The sequence below is a fragment of the Aplysia californica genome, unplaced genomic scaffold, assembly GCF_000002075.1.
Source record: "Aplysia californica isolate F4 #8 unplaced genomic scaffold, AplCal3.0 scaffold00245, whole genome shotgun sequence".
Lineage (NCBI taxonomy): Eukaryota > Metazoa > Mollusca > Gastropoda > Aplysiida > Aplysiidae > Aplysia > Aplysia californica.
In genome coordinates this window covers 322,757-338,410 of record NW_004797515.1, presented here as the reverse complement: position 1 = coordinate 338,410, position 15,654 = coordinate 322,757, and the positions used below count along the sequence as shown (strand labels likewise).

At 40.6% G+C, this 15,654-nt stretch overlaps 1 protein-coding gene across 1 annotated transcript in view; it reads right to left on the bottom strand.

Annotated features, from left to right (window-relative positions):
- The window catches only part of LOC101849772, a 30,080-nt gene extending 18,414 nt beyond the window's left edge, over positions 1–11,666 (bottom strand). Inside the window, exons 1-12 of the mRNA XM_005100349.3 lie at positions 11,544–11,666; positions 8,420–8,505; positions 7,183–7,276; positions 6,163–6,220; positions 5,507–5,595; positions 4,297–4,435; positions 3,782–3,817; positions 3,410–3,435; positions 2,955–2,992; positions 1,921–2,178; positions 1,161–1,260; positions 65–521 (exon numbers count right to left, since the gene is read on the bottom strand). Coding sequence (XP_005100406.1) covers positions 65–521; positions 1,161–1,260; positions 1,921–2,178; positions 2,955–2,992; positions 3,410–3,435; positions 3,782–3,817; positions 4,297–4,435; positions 5,507–5,595; positions 6,163–6,220; positions 7,183–7,276; positions 8,420–8,462 — 1,338 coding nt within the window. The 5' untranslated portion in view covers positions 8,463–8,505; positions 11,544–11,666. The remainder of the gene's footprint in view (positions 1–64; positions 522–1,160; positions 1,261–1,920; positions 2,179–2,954; positions 2,993–3,409; positions 3,436–3,781; positions 3,818–4,296; positions 4,436–5,506; positions 5,596–6,162; positions 6,221–7,182; positions 7,277–8,419; positions 8,506–11,543) is intronic.
- Positions 11,667–15,654: the final 3,988 nt, after the last annotated feature.

The following is a 15,654-nucleotide window of genomic DNA, read 5'->3' as shown; positions in this document are numbered from 1 at the left end:
AATATCAACACATCGATTGGCTCCTTTATGAAATGTAGGTGAACAAAGCAGGTGTACAACTCACCTTTCCGCAGCTGTCCTCTGGCACTGTGATCTCCACCAGGTTGCTTGACGCATCTCCAGCTTCTGCCTCATTAACATTTGACGGTACCTCATCGGTCACTTTGACCTGGTCAGACGCAGACGAACCACCTGTCTGTTTTCCTCCAGCATTCTGTCTTACAGCGACCTCTTTCTTCGACTTCTGTGGCTCAGTTCCCCCCTGATCAGACTGTGGTTTTTTTCCACTCTTTGCATTTTTCTGATCTTTGTTTTGCTCTCTCTCGTCAAATTTCTTTCCTTTAGCATTTACGGCTTTCTTTCTATCAGACTCATAGCCATCATCCAGACTTCCTTTCTGAGCACCTTTACTGGAAGTTGCGTTCGCCTTCGCTTCTTTTTTCTTGGGTGAATCAGCCTCATTTGTATTTGAAGCAGAATCTTGTTGTTTTCTGTTGGGTAGGTTTTCATCTAAATATTCCCTATGAACAAACAAAGAATGTTTACTGTATAATACATATAATCTTTCTGAAAAAAACAACAACCCTACATTCAAATGGAATTTTTCCTAACAGCTTTTCAAAATTAATGGAGCAGTTTACAACGCCTTACATGTTGAAGAAAAAGAGCTTGGTCACCTCTCAAGACATTTGGCTGACAGAAAATCAATTTTGAAAAGGATGAAAAAAATGTGTTTAAATTTAGACCCCATTTGCAATTAAACCCCCTAAAATGGCCACAGGATGTTCAAGTTCCTGCATCAAGTAACTGCACAAGAGCTGCTGGCCACCAGTGCTTATCTCACAGACAAGCCTAACAAGGATACTCTAAAACATGCCAAAAACCAACAACTACTACAAAATTCTAAAATATTAAATTAAATTTTAAAATATGCGTCAATCATCACCATTTGACAATATTGAGAGAGAGAGAGAGAGAGAGAGAGAGAGAGAGAGAGAGAGAGAGAGAGAGAGAGAGAAAGAGAGAGAGAGAGAGAGAGAGAGAGAGAGAGAGAGAGAGAGAGAGGAGAGAGAGAGAGAGAGAGAGAGAGAGAGCGCGCGCAAACATGACCTTCAGAGAAGTCTTCAACTTATATTATGCAAAAATACAACAACTCTTACTGAACCACTTGGCAAATTGTTCGGTGATTAGGCCAGTCCTTTTTCTGGCATTTCTCAGAACAGTAGTACATTTTGCAACCTCCACAACGGAAAGCAGAACCTGTGTTGCAAAATCAAAAGTAATCAACAAATAAATTCAGCTTTCATGAGATGTGGAATTAAGATTTCATACTGAAAAAGAAGTTAAAGATTACACACTTCATTTATTATAAATGTTAAAGTAGGAATACAGTTTCTCATTCCAAACCTGAACTACTTGTAACAGGTTCTAAACCAAACTCTAGTTAGTTCTCTTTGAAAGGAGAGCCAAATTTATATAATTGCCTACAAAGTGGGATCGCTGCATTTTAACAGGTAAACACCCACAGCAATGTAAGAAAACTCTTAGGACTGCATGCAGAACCCTTTGGACAAGACGAACAAGTCTAAACATTGCACTAACAAGTTGACATACGATAGAACACTGAATAAATAGACAAATGATATGGCACAGAAAAAATAGACAAATAACAGAGCACTGAATAAATCGACAGATGGTAAAACACTGAATATATTGACAAATGATAGAGCACTGAAAAAGTTGATAGATGATAAAACACCAGATAAGTGACAAATGATTATGTACTGAATAAGTTGACAGATGTTATTGAACTGAAAAAGTTCACAGTTGACAGAGCACTAGATAATACAACACTGAATAAATCAGTTGAGGACAGATCACTGAAAACATCGGCAGATGATAAAACACCCAAGCACCTACCTTCAGCACGACAGCACAAACACGTCTTCTTCGCTTGAACATGTCCACTCTTGGGTGCAGGCTGAAATCCTTGACCCCTGCCCACTCCTGGTCTGAATGGCTGCTGCTCTGGGACTCGCTTCCAGATCTGCTGTCCAAGAGGGTACCAAACAGACTGCATCCCGGGAAATCCTGAGCCTCGACCACGGGGGTCATAGCCCTCGGGGACCGCCCCCAGCAAGCCCTGGCCTCTTCCGCGATGAAACGGAGGACCGCTGCCTGTGGTGAGAGTAACGGGATTAGTTAACTTTGGATGATGAGCGTTCTCTAACCTAAAAAGCAGTTACTTATGGTAAAAATGATCAAGACAAAGTAAACTAAAGGATAAGAGAAAAACAAAGGACCAGTTACTGACATTCTGGTATATAATCACCTGAAGGACAGGCTGGATGTTTTCATTTGTCTGAGTAAAGTAAAGAACATCCACACAATAATAAACATTTTCATTGCAGGGAAAAAGCTAGAAAGTTTGCAAGAAACAAAAGTGTCAGAGAAAAGAAGTAGGACCTAGTACTGGCGTCCTTGATTAAGGAAAATAAAGGAAATCCCAATTTAGTAGATGGAATGGACTTGACAGGTTTGAGCCTATTGATAACTGACTCATCAACTCAAATTCTTTTTTTCTACTAGAGTTGAGAAGTCTTTGTTTTAGGAAGTGTTTTGCTGCACTTGTAACACAATAAGGTGATACAAGTGCCGAAGATAAGAGGTGTTAGTAACACACAAAAAAGGAGGCTAGATAAAGACGATAATGTTACCAATTATCAACTTTTGATCAAAAAGTATCAAAATTGGTCCTGGATCCACAATACATATGACTCCAACTTGCACGCCTCAGGCATTCAAGTGTAGATATACAAAATCATGATATTTACATCAAGATTTACAGTTTCAGGTATCTTAAAACATTACGAGATAACTTTATTAATATCGCATTATACAACTTCAAATCAGTTAACTGTAATTTGTTAGATACTTCAAATATCATTCCATACCTGATCCTGTTTTCTTTCCTTCAGCACCACTGACATACCTAAAAGGGACAAAAATAAACAGTAAAATGAGCAGATAAACTTACACAAGAAAGCATGTTACATTCAAACATTTTACCAGCAAAGAAAACCCCTTGATAAGTAAATAAATAAAAAGGCAGCTTTATCTGTCCTTTTATACTTTAGTTTTAAGAGTTTTACAGCACTTGCAACACAAATAAGCCACAAGAAAAAAAAATTAGAGGTATTATTAGAGAATAACATGTACAGAAAAGGACACATTAGGACAATAGACCTCCGACAGAAAAGAAGGAGCAAAACCACACCAAAGTACCTGCCAACTACAAACCCTCCCTTACTTCATAACGTCTGACAATCTAATTTTAATACAAAGGCATAACAACTAAATAAATCATATCACAAGCAAATAAAGAAAACAATAAATTGAATGGACTCACCCACTTTGTGAAGCTGCATCTTGCCTCTGAAGAGAAATAACACAAGAATTTGAAAATACAAAACCATATGAGCTTTCAAGTTTATATCACTGTTCAATTTGTGCTTAAATCTCTGACAAGCTTTTTACTCCCCAAATTGTAAAGTGCTTCAAAGAAGATGAATATAATGAGAAAGTAACACACAAATGAATAAGGCACAATGGTGACCCTCCCTCACCAACCCTGACTGTAAGAATAGAACACTTCTAAAATTATGATGTAACATTTGTGCTCCTTTCTTCTTTAGTGTTAAAAATAAAAGTCAGCATGGCTTCCTGATAAGAGAGAAAAAACGAGATTATTAAAGAGCAGAACAAAATCTGGTTCAATTACCTGTTGGTGAACGGCAGTCATGAAATCAGCTTCCACCTGTAACAGAGAGCATGCAATGTGAGTATTACAAGAAATCATAAATGACGCATAGCTGACTCAAGCAAGAGTTGAAATGTTTTCTGTGAAGCCTTTAACATGAAACCAGGGTTGAATGGACTGGTGTGCTTAACTTATAGTCTAAACCTGGCAGATTTCAGAATAAAGCTTAAAACTGCAGATCTTAAATCAGGTATGACGTCTTAAATCACACAACACATGGGTTCAGGAAATAAAACATCATTACATGTGCTTTAGTTTAGTATGGGGTTTTACAGCGCTCGCAACTGCATAAGGTCATATGAGCGCTCATTACGTGTGCAAACATACCATGATTCTAAGAAACAAACTATAAACCTTCTTTCATTCCAAGGCAGTAATGCACACTAGAACTTCTGTTACAAACATAAAACAAAAAGAAAATATAACCCCCACAATTATTACAAAAAGAACTAAAAACTGTAGATTTCCAACAAGACCTGGTGCTGCTTCTTGCGTCGTTGCTTCTCCTCTTGTGTTAGGGCTGGGGCAACTTTCAGGACACTTGATCCAATTTTCTTTTTGTGGAGCTTACGGATGGCAAGCTCTGCCTCAATAGCTGTCTCCATTGTAACAAAGCTGAAGATACAAGTTGTAAAAAAAACTTTTAGTTTTACTTTAGTAGAGTTTTTACGGCGCTCGCAACTGCATACGGTCATATGAGCACCAAAAGGTGGATGTCAACAGAGAAGTCTTTACAGGGAATCAGGTTTACTCTGCTCACCTCTCTAGCTTCAACAGCACAAAGTCTGCATCGACTATCAAGGCACCCCGGAAACAGAGGGTCACAAGAGTGTGACAAACATAGAAAAGAAGTAGAAGGAAAATGACGATAGTCAGGATTAGGAAAGAAAAAGCAGCAGTTCCCTGTTGCAGTTCAGGCACAGTCTTGAGCATGACATTGACGAATCAGCCCATTTACAATTCTACTGTGCATAAGAACATGTTAATGTACCCCTTTGGGAATGGCCTAAAGACACTTCAGTCCGTAACACCCCTTATCATTTTATTATATTATATTACAAAAATGAATCCTGCTTTGAGCCTGTGAAAGGGCCTAGAACCAGAATATATTATAAACGTGAAAGACAAAAATCATTGCTCAGACTCAAAGTAGAATAAAAACTTGAATGACTCGAGTATACTTATTCAGTGTGAGAGTTGTAACAACAGAAAGGGCAAGATGCAGTGACACTGAAAATCTGCTAATCTTGAACAGAAAGCTAAAATATAGTGAGAATTTACCATCACCCATCAAATGAAAGGCGAACACTTTAGTTTGGATTTGGTTTTTGAAATAGTCGAGCACTTTATGTATTTTCCCCGGGTCTTCACGGCTTTTTCTGGGGGCGATTTACAGATTTCCTCAATTCCCGAATCTCTGCGATTCTAATTAAATTCCCGGGGCCCTCGGGATTCCCAGGGCCGGGCAGTCACCTTGCACAACACCTATCTATCTAGATACCATTTTCTAAAGCCCCCAACATGCCAGTAACTTGAGGTTGCACTTGGGATCAAAAGCAAGTAACAAAGAATGAGTAATACGCAATAATCTATTTCATTAACTGGCAAGTATTTTATTTTACCTCAAGTAACTACGGATTTAAACAAGTTAGGCAAATCAGTTTTCAGTAAGATATGTTTACTTACCCATAGCCAAGTCTTTGATTTTCTTGACCAGAATGTAGTTTGGCATCTAACACGTTGCCATATTCAGCAAACAAATTGAAAAAACCATCCTGTGGGGAAAAAGATGAAACAGACTTGAGACCATTGTCCGAATAGTGGGCAAACACCTAACCTTTATTTTTAATATACTGTACAAATAGAAAAATCTCTCAGCATTTTCCTTTAAAGACAGTTCCTTTCTTTCTTTTTTCACATTCTCAATTGCTTTACAAACATTTATCAGAATGTATGCAAATCTACGGTGTAAATTGAAATTTAAGGTTAAAAAAATGAGTCTCATTTACTTTAGAATTACATCTGTAGGTTTAACAAGCCCAAATCAAGAAAATCGTAATTATTTTCAACAGCCAAACAGATAACGAATATTTTATTTTGAAGTTGACACAGGTGATATCCTCCCCTCTCGAACAAGCTCCAAGCCCAGATCAACGGATTTACATATCACATCAACTATATAAAACCTTAGCAGTTGCGAGCGCCGTAAAACCTTATACTATACATACAACTATATAAAATCTGTTTTAACCGAAACAAGCAGCATTGCATTCTCTTCGGCATATGCCATATCACCAGGCAAAAATTTCACTTCTGAAATATGGTAAAAAATAAACCCTTACCTGGCCTAGGTCCAAAGGAATACCGGCTGCATAAAGTTTCACACCTCCTTTCGCATTGCTGCAGAAAAACAATAGTCATTCAACATTGACGATACTCATATAATGATGATACTACAGCATAACATCCTCAGATGAAAATTTGAAAAGCATCATTGTTGTTCCATTCCATGCCTTCTCAAAACATTCAGACCATTATTTACCTTAGAGGAGGTGAAATTTGGGGGGGAGGGGGATATATTGATTCTGAAGAGTAAACCACTGTTCAAAAAGTTAACATGGATGACAGCCATTAACATGCACCCATAGCAGTAGAGCAATATAATTCACATAAAGTTTAGATGGCTCATGTGGTCATGAAACAAGAGCATTGCATGACATGCTGTCATTGACAGTGCCTGACTTTGAATTAATGAAAGACTTTCTAATTTCTGTAGACGCTGAAGCTGTACTAAGGGTACTTTAAGAAATACAGTTGACTGGCCAAGGTCGCTTTCTGAATTTATAAGACAACCAACTGCACAAACGGCCACTTTCCATTTCCCCCTTTGCAGTCCTGTCAAAGATCGCCATGTTTCTCCTTGATAGTGGAAAAACAAATGCTATAGCCCTTCAACAACAAATGAGTTATAAACCATCCACACAAGCAGGTAAAAAGTTGTTCCCGAATCCGATCCGGACATTGGGGATTGCCTTGTCAGTGAGACAACTTCCTGGGCCTTCGGCATATAGTGGTAGGGGGGCCAGTTCCTTTCCACGCCGCTTTTTTACTTCCCCAACTACAAGCTAGGTACCCATTACTGCTTGGCGGACAGGAGGGGGCAAAAAAACCCCCGTCCAAACCGAGGCTCGACCCCGGACTTTCTTCTTTGGAGACGAGTGCACTAACCGCTCCGCCACCGCACCCTCACACAAGCAGGTAATATATAATAATCATTTTACCTAGATTTTGTGGTTTAATTTTAACATTACCTACACATTTTCAACAAAACAACTTTGGAAGGAAAATTTTCTGTATTATACCTGGACACAAGGTCTCGGCCAACACCCTGGCTGTAGCGGTTAAAATCTGGATTGTCGTAGTCTCCAGACATCGGATCCCATGAGTCAAAGTCATCTGTGCACATAGATTGTCAATGGAACATCATATCAATTATTTATGAATCATTATATTTTATTAATTGCATAGAATTGGTCATATGTCTATGTTTTTTAATGAACACTCATTGAAAACACTTGTGTCCACTTTCTTGTTTTCACTCCACTCATCAATTATTGTAATGCTTTACTAGCTAACTTATCAAATATCACTTTTCACAAGTTGCGTTTTCAAAATCATGCTGCTTGGCTTATACTAAAGAAAAAGAAAAGGGATCACAATACTCAACTCCCAAGTTAAGAACGTTGTATTGGCTTCCCATGTCAGCTAGAATGTCATATAAATTGCAATATTATGTCATAAATGTGTCAATAACAAAGCTCCCTCACATCTTTGTGATCTCATCCAGATTTATGTTCCATCTAGATGACTAACATCAGGCGATCAGTATCTTTTAAGAGTTCCTATAACAGGAGGTAAAAAATTAGCTGAGAGATCGTTTGCCCACCTTGCTCCATCAGTTTGGAACTCTCTTCCCTAACCCTTGAGACATACAACATCTGACGGAGTCTAAATTTAAAATATCTTTAAAGTAAGACACAATTAATGACATCATATTAATGTCAATAGATTCATGTTCAGTACAATGTTATGTAAATGACTATGTATCCATTTACGTACTATGCAAATTGCATTGTGTACATTATGATGTATTTTTGTAAGTGCTCATTTCATAATGATGTGTAAGCGTGCGTGTGTGATAAGAAAGTAGATGTGTGTGTGGTGTGTGTGTGTGCGTGCGCGTGTGTTTGGCGAGCATGTATGTGCACATGTGTGTGTGAGTGTGTGTAAGGGTGTGTGTGTGCGCGCATGCGTGAACAGTGTTCGTACATGCATTTATGTACAGCGCCTAGAGCTGTGTTCACACGGGAGTGGGCGCTATAGAAATGATCTTCATTATTATTATTATCATTATTAGAATAGACAAAGACATTGTTTGTTTACTCAAATTCTTAGACGTATTTTTGGACCTTACAATGAACAATTTAAAAAAACAATAATACTTTGCATCTTAAAACACACACAAAATCTGAGCCTCAAGAGATATATATGTTTATCTAAATTGCATCCTAATTAATTAACAATTGCCGTAAAAATCACCTTCATTGGGGTTTGGCCGTCTTCTCCTTCCAGAAGACTCCATTCTGTCCTCCAGTAAACACTGTGACTCAACAATCACCCTATGCCTGAAAATAAGCAAGACGTGATACAAATATGTTTAGATCAGGAAAGCCTACAAATGAATTTTTACACTTTTAACCCTCTGAGCCCTAGCCACCAGTACACCGGTGAGCGAGACCCTATCCCCAAGTTTTAGTTTTAGTAGAGGTTTTACGGCGCTCGCAACTGCATAAAATAAGGTCATATGAGCGCCAGAAGATTAGAGGTGTTACAAGAGAGTAACAAACATAAAAAAGATGAAGGGGAGATAAGGACGACAGATGTTTGATAGGAAAGAAGAAGCAAACCACACCACAGCATCCGCCAACCACCCACACTCTATCACCAAACTGGCCCGTCTGGGACAAAACGTGCACAGAAAAACGTGTTTGCTACACAGAACGTTATTGATTATTTTGAAGACCTTCCTGAATTAGATACGGTAATGACAAGGATTACCCTGAGTGAGATGGAATGTGATTCTGGTGAAGATATAAATGTGACAGTAATATGCGTGAATTGCTCAATAGCTCATGGTAGCCTCAGGAGGTCAGGGCTCAAAGGGTTAACAAGGTTAGTTCATAAATTTAAGTTTGATTGGGCAAAGTGAAACTCACTAAAACACTGAAAAGTATAGCTACGGTTAAAATAGAAAAAAAAGACAGAAATTGAAGGTTACTGAGAAAGAGAGAGAGAGATAGAGAGAGAGAGAGAGAGAGAGAGAGAGAGAGAGAGAGAGAGAGAGAGAGAAAGAGAGAGAGAGAGAGAGAGACAAAGTGATGGAAGGACAGACAGATACGCACACACTGTAGGCTAGGACCTCAAGAAGGACCTCAGAATTGAAATGATAATGATGCTAGCCTGACAGCTGTAAGTTGGTAGTCAAATGTAATCAACCAACTAAAAATGGTTAATGTGTCCCAAGTGCTCAACATCTCCCGTGTTTACCGGCTACAGGGACAAGAATTAGACTTGTACAAACGCCCACCATGAATACATGTGTAGTTAATCTCGATGTATTTCAAAGCTTTATTGATCATTTTCTTGGGGCAACGCTGAAGTGCATTTTTAATTGTACGGGTATTTCATTTTATATAGTGTAACAGTAACAGCAGCCGATTTTGAATAAACATCAATTGCATTTTCAAGACTTCGAAAACTTGAAAATTTTTGTCCAACAGTGAATTGAGGAGAGGCTTCCTCTATCACTTTGGCATGAGTGTGTGTGTGCTTGATCTAGCTCGGTTTTGTGTGTGTGTGTGTGTGCGTGTGTTGTTGTTTTTTACACTGTTTGCTGTTCAAGGTGTGAAATGGGTTTCCCTTAGGGAGAAGTGGTACCTGCCTAACTCCATAGACATTTTTCCATTATGTACACAATCAGATATACAAAAACAGAAGTTGCGTAAAAAAAAAAAAGGGGGGGGGGGAGACTTCCCCTGCCGAAAAAAAAAAGGGGGGGGGGGGGGGGTTGCAGGGCGTCTCCCCCTGCTGAATTCATAAAATAATGGTTTGTGACTGTTTTCAGGGCCAAAATTGTTCTCAGCACATCCCTAATAAAACAGTAAGAAGTGCTGAAAACAGTCTCAAATGGGTTTGGACCGTTTCTATTTACCGGTGGTCTTTTCACCCTGGCAACTCGGTCAGTTTTTAAAAAACTCAATTTCTGTTTTTGGGACCGATTTTTAGTATAAATGTCTATGGAGTTAGGCTGGGACCACTTCTCCCGAAGAGTGCATGAAATGGCCTTCCCCCAGCCCATCATTAAATAAACGGTAAAGTAGTACTTTACCGGACCACCGGTCGGAACTACTTTCGCTATGGCATTCCTGGTGACTAGTGGCCCGCTATTCTTCCTTCCCGAGCTCCCATACTCCTCAATTTTCTACGTCTTCACCCTTCCACTGCCAACAACCGACTGATGTAGACTCTTACCGGCTTTTTCAGTCATCACGACCATGCCACCGTGCCCTTCGACTCACAACCCTGACACTGACACCTTGAGGCTAATTGGTCAATCTAATCACGTGGTCCACTATTCTATATTTGTTTGCGACTCTGCTAGGCTAGGCCTACTCCTGGTCCAGCAAAGTACAATGGAGGGCGAGAGATGCGGACGAGAGCACTTATCTGCATATTGCAACCCCCTCGGCCCTGCTCGCGACTTGGCGAGTGCTGCGAAGCAAGGCTCGGCCTGTTCCAACTCTAATTATCTAGATCTAGATCTACCCCGATTGTCTACTTATCTCCATGGTCCGTTCATGTTATTGTTTTTATAGCCTATATGTGTGTGTGTGTTTTTTAATTTTATTGTTGCCAGGGGGGCTAGCCCCCTGAAACACCCCACTGTTTTTACATTCATATAGATCTAAATTTAAATCTAGATCTAGATCTATATGATGTAAACACGATTGTCCGCTCATGTTATTGTTTTGCATTTGTGTGTTTTCTTTATTATTGTTTCCAGGTTGCCCCCCTGAACCCCCCCACCTACACACACACACACTGTTGGTATCTGAATCTGATATGATGATTATAACACGGTGGTCCACCAAAGTTAAATCCCCTACCCACCCTCAACCACCACCTCTTGTTCGCCTTGCCGCTGGCTTGCGCTGTGCGCGAAGTCGCCCGCGGAACTACCTTTGGTCAGCACGTAGACGTAGAGAACTATAGAGTGCGTAGTTTGGCGGCGTGCTTAATAATTTATAATCATGGGCCGAGCCGGGTGGTCCCGTGCCGTAAAGTACAATCCAGCCAAATAAACTTGGCTAAACCTGAAACATATCTCAACAACTTATAAGTTATTCTCTGTGCTGTTCTGTGTGTGTCTGTGCTCTAGGCCAAATGGAGCACACCTGATGAGGGGGAATTAAAACCACTTCCCAGCCAGTAATCCCAGTCAGTAAAGAAAGCATCACTTCACTTTCACAACCGCCTGTAGTGTTACTGTTAGTATTATCTGAATCTGAGGTCAGTAGAAAGTGAAAGTAAAATCCAGTATGCTCTCTATATCTATAAATTTTGCGAAAACCTTGGTAGAATAGAACAATAACATTGGTTTTACCTTCACGTGCTGTCGGTGTAGCCTCTCGAGCAGACCTAAAAAAGCCTAAAACTGAAAGTTCGTCGTGGGAAAACGGTAACTCTCCGCTCCGTCGTGATAAATTTAGTGAAATTCGCGGTAAGTGTGCCAGGTACCGATTGCCAAATAATATTTGTTAGAAGACCAATGTTGTAGCTAACTTGACATGGATGTTCGTTCAGGGGACTATGGTTTCGGCCACAGAATTCGGCTCACTTTCCTTTCATAACTTGTTTTTTTATGTTTTTCATAAAAATGCCCCCCCCCTTTCCCCTTTCCCCACCTTTTCTAAACCTTCCTCCTCTTCTCAACGTATATACCCCCCCCCCCCCCTTAAGAGCCCCAACAAGCAAAAATTAAAACGCGAGAACGACAAAACAGGGACTAGATCTAGGTGCGAAGAATAAAAATCAATGCACATCTGAAAGCATACAAATGTGTGTTCGCGTACACACATGTTTTGGCTATGTGTGTGTGTGTGTGTGTTGGGGGGGGGGTGCGTTCTTGTGTACGGTGAGTGCAAGAGAGAAAATCTTGAAATATAGAAAGAGGTGGAGAGAGAGAGAGAAAGGGAGAGATCAAGCGAGAGAGGGTTAGAACAAAAGAGACTAGATTGAACGACAGAGAGAGAGAGAGAGAGAGAGAGAGAGAGAGAGAGAGAGAGAGAGAGAGAGAGAGAGAGGGGGGGGGCGTGGTGTCTGCCTCTCGTACAAAAGGTGCAGAGTTCGTAATCTGACAGCGACGGAAAAAAATCTTCTTTATAATTGTCTGCCTGCACCTCCTTTCCTTCTAGTCCAACACAACTCGTTGCCCATTGGCCATTCTCCACTTCCTAGTACCGCGTACACTTGTAAGCTGGACTTTACGTACGGTACCATTTTTTTTTTTTTTTTTTAAATTTTTTTTTTTGGGGGGGGGGGGAAAAAGGGGGCCCTTTCCCCCATCCCCGCCCCCCCATATTTATATTTCTTTATATACTTATATATATAATTAAATAGTCATTTATTTATATATATATATTTATATATATATATATAGGCTAGTGTAGGTAAGAAGCAAGACAGGTAGACAAAACACCCCAGGGAAAAAAAATTTTGGGCCCGGGGGGGCCCCCCCCCCCCCCCCCCCCCCCCATGCACCACCAGCAAACTCAACTCTTGGACCTTAATTTTTTGTGAATAACAACTGCATCTCTTCTTTGGGATCATTCTATTACTTTTACATTACGTTGGACACTAAGTAATAACCGCGACGGAATTTTTTGATGTTCCTGATTAGTAGGCTACTAGGGAGCTTCGAAGATGATGTCCAAGTTCAGATGATTAAAAAAAACTTCGTCTGGAATCAGAAATGTAGCGAGGTTAGTGGTGGAAAGAAACTGATCCCGCCAGAAATCACAATGTTTGGTTTTAGCTTTAGTAATAGTTTTACTGAACTTGCAACACAAACTGATCGGGTAAGCGCTGAAGATTAGAAGAGTTACAAGAGTGTAACATACAACGAAATGATTGAAAGAGGAGTAGGGGGCTATCGAGGCCAACAGGTTCAGGTGTTCGCCTCTCATTCAATTCGAATTCGGACAGCGACGAAAAATTTTCTTCTCTAAAAATGTTTCCTTTCACATCCTTTCATGCTCTCTAACAATGTTTTATCGGTTGCTTTCGCCTCCGCTTTCTGCCCCCACCCCTTCACCTCCTTTGCCCCCTCCTCTGGGCTCTTGACTCTTTCTGCAGCCTTTCTGCCGCTACTCCTTGGCTCCTTCTTACTGCTGTTTTTCAGCCACACCCCTGATCTTATGGTAGGTATTCTCGGAAAATAGCGAAAAATCTCAGAGGTCCCGCGTGCAAGTTGCGCACGCTAAAAATCAATTGGCGGTCCAAAATCATTAAGAGTAGGCTTCGGCCACCACCTGGGCAAAATCCAAAATTTCCTATCAACTGAAAATGTTTAATGTGTCCAGAGCGCACATACGACCTTATGCAGTCGCGAGCGCGGTAAAAAAAACGTGAAAAAAGCACCCCCCCCCCCTAAAAAAAGCAGAGGAAAGATACAAACCATGAATTTTTTAATAGGAAAGAAGAAGCAAACCACACCAGAACACCCGCCATTAGGCGCTTCACTGTGGCATGCAGGAGACCCGAGTTCGATTCCCGATGAGCAGGATTTTTAGTAATACATCATGTATCTAGTCTTTCTGCAAGGATGGTGTATGACTCATAGTCCGGGTTGGCCCTGACAGCCAGGGTTGAAGCTCACTTCCTAAAATACCGTACTAAATGATATAAATTGTATCGATGTGTGTGTGTGTGTGTGTGTGTGTGTGTGTGTGTGTGTGTGTGTGTGTGTGTGTGTGTGTGTGTGCGTGTGAGTAGGGAGGGGGGATACTTTGTAATTTGTTTTTTTTAAAATAAGGAATCACAGATAATGTCTTCTGCATGCAATCTCTCCGCTTTATGGCACTTACAACACAGATAGGTCAAATAAGAACTAAAGATTAGAATGGGGATGGATGCATGAGGAAAGATGAGGACAAAAGATATTTGGTAGGAAAGGAGTAAACCATACTAAAACGCCCACCAGCCATCTCTTCTGTGTGCAATCGCCATTGTAAATTATGTTTAGTTTTAGTACAAGTTTTACGGCTCTTACAACACAAATAGGTCAAATAAGTGCTGAAGATTTGAGGTGTTACCGGAGAGTAACATACAAAGAAAAGCAGGAGGAAAGATATGATGATAGATGTTTAATAGGAAAGAAGGAGCAAACCATACCATCCAGAGAACTCACCATCAATCTCTCTCTCTCTCTCTCTCTCTCTCTCTGCTCAACCATTACACCACAGATTCAGGAACAAGAGTAAACCACCCATGGAAATCAAACAGAGTGATAACTGAGTTTACCATTACAGAGAAGCATGTCTGAACAAAACTATCATGAAATGAAAAGGGAGAGATGAGAAGAAGTGTGTGACTTTAATTTAGGTAAGAGTTTGATGGCATTTATGACACGACTAGATCTAGGTAAAATAAGCGCAGAAGATTAGAATTATTACTAGAGAGTAATAAGTCCAAACAGTCTTAACGGAATCTCCCCACTCCCCCTTGATATATTCTTCCCTGTATAAAACGAAACCTGTCCAACGCGGAAACGGAAAGAAAAAACCGCTCCCTTCCGAGGGTTTCACCTGTCTAAGACGAAAAATGCTTTGCCCGCTCAGCCCTGATTTGAAACAAAACACGCAAGTTTGGTTCCGCCGGCTCTGAACTTAACGCCATGGCCATGCTGCTGGGCGAGAAAGGGGAGTAGGGGTGCATTTTGGGGGTAGATGTTAGTGTTACCCCATCATGTGAACCCTGATCGATGCAGATGGTCAAGGTAGTGTGGGTGTGAAATCTCGCGACTGACCGCGAGAGCCACTAAGGAAACTTTCCTGTGTAGCCAGATGTCAGAGGTGTGAAATTTGTTTGACCAATATCTGCCGCCATGATAGTACGGCAAGCCGAGAAAAAGAGTTCCTCGAATCGTTGTACATGATGGCAGTAAGGGGTGGCATTGGTCGAATGTGCTTGTTACACCGGTGGGTGGGGCTAAGGATAGAAGCAAAGGAGATGTTCAAACGTTCCTGTTTTTAATAGGTCAAACAGTGGTCCTGAGAAAGGCAAGCACTGGTGGTAATTGGATAAGTAAGACTGACGTATGTCATTATCAGACAGAATAGCAATTGAGAGGTGTGAAGTTTTGACCACTGCTTGCCGATCGGACAAGCGATCCTTGATCCACCGGCTGGGCCTTTGACCTCCCCTCCTTTCCATCTCCCCCTAAATTCCCCTGTCTAAGACTGAAAATGTCTAGGACGGAATTTTTTTCTGGCTCCTTAGCGATTCCGTCTTTCACAGGTTCGACTGTACATGTAAAGAAAAGGCGGAGGAGAGATAAGGACAATGGATGTTTGATAGGAAAGAAGGGGCATACCACATCAAAGCACTCGCCACTCACCCATACACACATAGCATTCGAAAAAGCACAATATCAAAGGAAATGGAAACAAATATTATGCATCATCTTACTGATATATAAGTCCAAGACGACAAAG